Source organism: Nicotiana sylvestris, chromosome 1, assembly GCF_000393655.2.
Source record: "Nicotiana sylvestris chromosome 1, ASM39365v2, whole genome shotgun sequence".
Taxonomy (NCBI): Eukaryota; Viridiplantae; Streptophyta; class Magnoliopsida; order Solanales; family Solanaceae; genus Nicotiana; species Nicotiana sylvestris.
In genome coordinates, this window is record NC_091057.1 from 138,840,718 (window position 1) to 138,846,635 (window position 5,918).

Consider the following 5,918-nt stretch of genomic DNA (forward strand, 5'->3'; position numbering starts at 1 on the left):
TAATGGCGCAATGATGTTTTTTTTAGAGTTTAATAAGGGAAAAAGAAAAGAAATGACCAATGACATTTGTCTAAGCATCGGTAGGCAGAGCTACTTGATATAAGTAATGGTAAGAGGAGCCAGTATCTGGTAAAATACTAACGTCGCAAACAAGGACCGAATAAGAAAAGAGTTGGTCACCGAAACATGAATTTAGCAATATGTACAGTTCACTCAACATAATATAATGTAGCTTCCTTGGTAGATGATAAATATCACTTGATGGATTTCGTTTTTTTACTATTTAGTTTTTGACAAAGTGCATGTAGTAGTTATAATTAGGTCCATATTCCTAAATATTTTTCACCAAAATTTGAGCTATGGCATTGGCCATTAGAGTGCTTGATCTCTTACGAGTTCTTTCCATAATCAGTTTCTTGGTTTTTTTACATTTTTTGCAGAAAACCGATGCTCAAGTGCTAATTCCTCAAGTTCCAACATTGATGAAATGCAAGTTTGACAAAATATATCAGTTGGGTGACTCACTTTCTGATACTGGCAACTTCATTAGAGAGAGCCTCGTTGGAGCTTTTTCTCCCTTTGCAAAACTTCCTTATGGTGAAAACTTTTTCCAGAACGAATCAACTGGACGATGTTCTGATGGTTTGCTCATGATCGATTTCATAGGTATGCATAAGGGTATCAAATGGGCGGGTTAGGTTGATTTTGGGTGGATCAAAATGGACTGAGTCAATAGATGAACGAATCATTGACCAGCCTAAAAGTTACTTAGACTGAGATGGACGGATCAAGAAGGACTAAAATTTGACATTAATTTTTTGAAGTTGTGTACCGTAGTACACAACGTCAATACTCTCTAGGATTTTCCATTTTCTTGAAAAGTTAACTGGCCATTATAGACCCTTGAATTTGGGATTAATTTCATGCGCTGAACTTTACCCATTGTATTAGTAAAGTCACAACAAAGTGAAAGCTCACTATTTTCTTGATATTTTGTTAGCTGTCCTAATAATTACATTTAGTTATTTAATGTCAATGACTATATGTCTCACTTTTGAATGGATATTTGAAGCTATCTTATTATACAGCATTGGAATGTGGTCTTCCTTTACTAAATCCCTACAAGGATCAGAATGGAAATTTTACACATGGTGCAAATTTTGCAGTAGCAGGAGCTACTGCTTTGCCAGCTGAAATCATGGCAGAGAAGAAGATTTCTAATTCACTCACCAATAGTTCATTAAATGTGCAACTTGATTGGATGTCTTCTCATTTCAAATCCGCTTGCTCTACTGGTAATTATATTTCGAAAATTACCAGAATAGTGTTTTTTTTGTTTTTACTTATTTATTTTCCTTTGTCTTTGCTAGAATGCTCAGAAGACCTAAAGAAGGCACTTTTCCTGGTTGGAGAAATAGGAGGAAATGAGTTTAATTATGGTTTATTGCAAGGTAAACCAATGGAGGAGCTTAGAGCTATGGTCCCTGAAGTTGTTCAGACCATTATCAATGCTGTTAAAGTATGTTTTCCATTTTCTCTGTTTTTAGTATGTAAAACTCACGGAAGATGTTTGGTTGCCTTCACAAAACATTCCCGAGTGTTAATATTTACGTATACTCATCAATATTTGCATCAAATCAATAAAATATATGATTTATGTATTTCACATAACACTTAACAGTAGTTAATCCATATGTATATTATTCATCTCAATTTGTGACTGATGTTTCTTTTAGAGTTAAATTAACTTGACTTATACCCATATCGGGTACAAGTTATTTAATTTTTGCCACTGGTATATCTAACTCACTGAAAATGTTGGCTTTCACGAGTATCATTAGTATTAATAGAAAGACATTTTAGTTGCCTTTGATTAGAAACATTTTGCTAATTAATTCATTACCTCTTTCAGACTATCATTGGGTTTGGAGCTGTTCGAATTGTCATTCCTGGAAATTTCCCAATTGGTTGTATACCAAATTTGCTAACAACGTTTTTGACCAATAATTCAACTGCGTATGATTATAACCATTGCTTGAAAGATCTAAATCACTTGGCAATTCTCTACAATGATCATTTACAACAAGTTATTCAAGAGCTGAAGAAAGGACATCCAAATATTGCATTGGTTTATGGTGATTACTACAATGCCTATCTCTGGCTTCTAAAAAATGCCGCAAGTCTTGGTGAGTGCTCAAAATAACATTCTTTCTACTTTTAACCTTAGTTTATTTTCTTTAACAAGAATTTGTCCGCTTAAAAGTTTTCTACTTTTAACAAATTGATTTCTTTTCCACCCATTAATTTTTCGTCTCGAGCAGGGGCGGAGCTAGCTTTTCGAATATGGGTTTGCTTGAACCTAGTAACTTTGGTTCAAACTCTATATTTATCTTTAAAAATCCATTGAATATATAAAAATTATTAAATTAGAACACAATAACTTAAAATGACTAGAATCCCAAACCCATAAACTTCAAATCCTTGCTCCGCCTCTCATCCTGAGCACCCCTCTTGAAATGATCAATTTGCGCTTTATAAAAATAATTAAACTTCGTAAAATGCAATAACATTTGAGAAAGTAACACCAAAGTAATCAAGAAACTAAAGCAATAGCGGTTGTCGGAGACAAATATTCTAACAAAAGAACTAGAAAAATGTAAGAATACGACGCATGAGATTTAAACCTGTGTTATAGACTTCCCTTATATCAAGGGGTTCAACAAGTTATATATTGTATGGTATAATTTGTTGTCTTTCCTTCAAGAGATAGAAAAACCAAATATAGTAAGAAAATAAGGACAAACACCTAATATAAACTCCTCAATACGTGTAAATCCACTCCAGAAGAATATCTCATGCAATTACATATAGTTTGATTGAAATGTGCAGGTTTTGACAAGAACTCTTTACTGAAAGCTTGTTGTGGAATAGGAGAAAAATATAATTACGACAAAAGTAGAATATGTGGAGCACCAGGACTGCAAATTTGTACCGACCCTAGTACTTACATCAGTTGGGACGGAATTCATTTGACACAACAAGCCTACAAGTGGTTGGCAAGATGGCTAATCGATGACATGCTACCAAAATTGAAATGCCAAGCTTAATTTAGGCTTCCTTTTCTTTTTCTTGGCAAAGTGCATCAACAGATCTATTAAAAATTTAAAATAGCCCTCTCATTTCTTTCTGTGTATATAGAGCAATGCGGAGCGAAGCAATTGTCAAAAATTAGAATGTATTGAATCCATATCCATTTACTAGAAAAAGGATTTAGGATTTTTCTTCCAAGGTCAATTGCTCAGTTTTTCACATAAAGTTTCTTTTTTTATTTTTTTTTCCGTTTTAGTTTTAGTGGTTAAAAGTTAAAACGTTAACTTTGAAAACCTCAAAGAAGAGAAGTAATATTTGTTTACCTTTCTTTATTTCTTTTTATTATTTTCCGATCTGTAGTTAACTGGAGAAATAATTGCTTCAATTTTCTTATGCACTTCACAACATTCTGTTCTTGTCTCACATCGATATTAAATTTTCAATCAATTAGAGCGTTTAAAAAATATTATAACATGGGAAAAAGGATGGAGTGCTTTTTTTCCTTTTCTTTCTTTTTCCATTCGATATTTGGTACTATCTGTTTTTTGGATCCGACTAATTGAAAATCGTGACGAGAAATCTCACTTTGGGATAAAATCCTACCTTTCAAAGATGACTCCACTCCTAGATTCGAACTAGAGGCCTTTGGATAACCCGAACAATGAAAAAGATGTAGGGTTTAGGCTAATCAATCTTATTTCAATTATACGGTTTTGTTCAAAACTAAAAAATATAATGAAGATAAATGAATACTTACAGCTTAAATAATCTTTATCAGTAGATGGAATGTTCAATATCGACGTGATGGCGTCAGGCGTGTGACGTTGTGTCTTGTGTGATGTGAAGTCTACATACCTAAAAACAGCATTATGCCATTATCAATAACTTCTTTTTATATTGAAAAAACAAAAAACAAGAATTCGGGAACATTGTGTTATGAAGGCTGGGGATAATGAGCTAATTGATGTCGTGGAAGCCATATCCGACGATATTTTAGTATTGTAATGATTCATAGCACCAATTAACACCAGGAAAAAAATAAAATTAGAAGAGTTGACTTATTGAACGTGTGTCATGCAATGCTTTTAAAATGTTATATAGGGGTCGTTTGGTAGGAGGTATTAGAAAAAATAATGCAAGCATTAACTCTATGCATTACTAATACCTTATTTGGTACCTTTTTTCAACTTGTGTATAACTAATACAAGTATTAGTTATACATCATACTTATTATCCTATGCATAAGTAATGCATAGAAAACCATGAGATTAGTAATACCAAGGCTTTAATGCATGCATTAGCATGGTTAAAGACAAAATTGTCCTTAAAATCCCTTAAAGCTAGAGAATATGGAGCGCATTTTTGTAAGCAATTATTTTTTTTTAAAATTATGCAATGCATTATAATTTTAATACACCACACCAAACAATAGATAAGAAATAATATTTGCATAATTAATGCTTGCATTACTAATACATGCATTACTAATACACAATATTCCACACTATTCTTATACATCCTACCAAACGACCCCATAGCGTGATAAAATTCAAGGAAATCTAGACAACTTGCCTTTTGTCACATCCCGTACTTTTATGTGTTTGATTTGTCGTAAGTTTGTTTGATTCAAAAGATACAAAACTTCTTTGAACAAATCAATCAAAGATGAATGGGTAAATCTTAGTCAAACATAATTAATTCCGGATCAAAAAGTTAACAATAATGATTACATATGAGACGAAGACGACATGATAGATCTTATTTAGATTCAGCATTGTCTTTCTCGTCAATTGATGAAGAAGTAAATTTACATGTATTCCTCGAGGTCATTTCCTCGTTTTCTTGAAGATATAAGGAAGGAGCTTTTTTGTCTTTCCTTTTCTTGAGAGAATGCAGAAGCCCCCATTATTCAGAACTTTCTTTGGCTATATATAGAGGCCCTTTTACCCTTTGCTTGATTCGACGCTTTCTCGTCACTAATGTGTCCTGGTCGTGATTTGAGGCGTTAGTCATTTCGATTCGTCGATTGGCACAGAGGAGAATGGGGTGGACTCTGTTGACTCTCACTGCCCGTTACTGAGGCGGGGTGTCGGACAACTTGGTCGTGGTGGTCAGATTTTAACCAATACAAAGTTAATGGACATAAGTTCAAGGACAAAATTATTTTTAAGGTTATAAGTGATTATGCTAAGTTTAAAAAGTGTTGAGGAAGTGTCATAAGGATTAGAGGTCAACAAATTAAAGAGAATAAGTTTCATCAATATAAATACCCCGTGCTTTGGGGCTATAGCTTGAGTCGCTCGACGTATGTAAGTAGACCCGAATCATGAAGAATTTTGGTCATATTCAAGTATGCAAATAAAGAGTACAGTATATAGAAAGATGAAGTCCCGAAATGATGTAGGACTTAAAAGTGTGATGATGGTGATTGGGAATAATACTTGGTGTGTATAAAGAGGCTATGGACTAGAATTATAAAACACGATAGTGATAATGAGTTTATGATGTGTGTATAAGATAATTATTATTTAAGTGAATTGAGATCAAGAAATTAATTACGTGTATAATTGGCTATATGGAAAATTATATTGGAAGACAAATTAAATTGAATTATTGAATAAATGGTGTAGTGGATAACATTCCACATGTCACATGGCGACATCAATATTGGTGACTAATCTACACTCATAAGTGGTTGTGGCACGATTAAACTCAATGTCTCAAGAAAGAAGCTAAGGAGGACGTGTGTAAATGGAAAAAGATTACAATTATGTCTCTTGTTTCACTTGATTTGAGAATGAAATTGAAGAATAAATAGGTTCAACATA

The 5,918-nt window shown here is 33.2% G+C and overlaps 1 protein-coding gene across 3 annotated transcripts; it reads left to right on the plus strand.

The window, feature by feature from the left end:
* Positions 1–298: 298 nt before the first annotated feature.
* LOC104218595 (GDSL esterase/lipase At5g03980-like) lies at positions 299–3,369 on the plus strand. Of its 3 annotated transcripts, none has more exons than XM_009769126.2 (5): positions 299–666; positions 1,089–1,295; positions 1,371–1,519; positions 1,913–2,186; positions 2,890–3,369. In XM_009769126.2, exons 1-5 carry the CDS (start codon positions 360–362, stop codon positions 3,105–3,107), a joined length of 1,155 nt encoding a protein of 384 aa, XP_009767428.1. In that variant the 5' UTR covers positions 299–359; the 3' UTR covers positions 3,108–3,369. The 3 variants fall into 3 exon arrangements, with proteins under 3 accessions (XP_009767428.1, XP_009767429.1, XP_070016593.1); XM_009769127.2 differs by having other exon boundaries at positions 1,167–1,295; positions 2,890–3,368; XM_070160492.1 differs by having other exon boundaries at positions 2,872–2,937.
* The last annotated feature ends 2,549 nt before the right edge of the window (positions 3,370–5,918 follow it).

Coding starts and splice junctions, on each gene's coding strand:
- LOC104218595 (XM_009769126.2), top strand. CDS start 360: ATGGCATTGGCCATTAGAGTGCTTGATCTCTTACGAGTTCTTTCCATA. Junction 1,520..1,912: donor CCATTATCAATGCTGTTAAA/GTATGTTTTCCA, acceptor TACCTCTTTCAG/ACTATCATTGGGTTTGGAGC. Junction 2,187..2,889: donor AAAAAATGCCGCAAGTCTTG/GTGAGTGCTCAA, acceptor TGAAATGTGCAG/GTTTTGACAAGAACTCTTTA.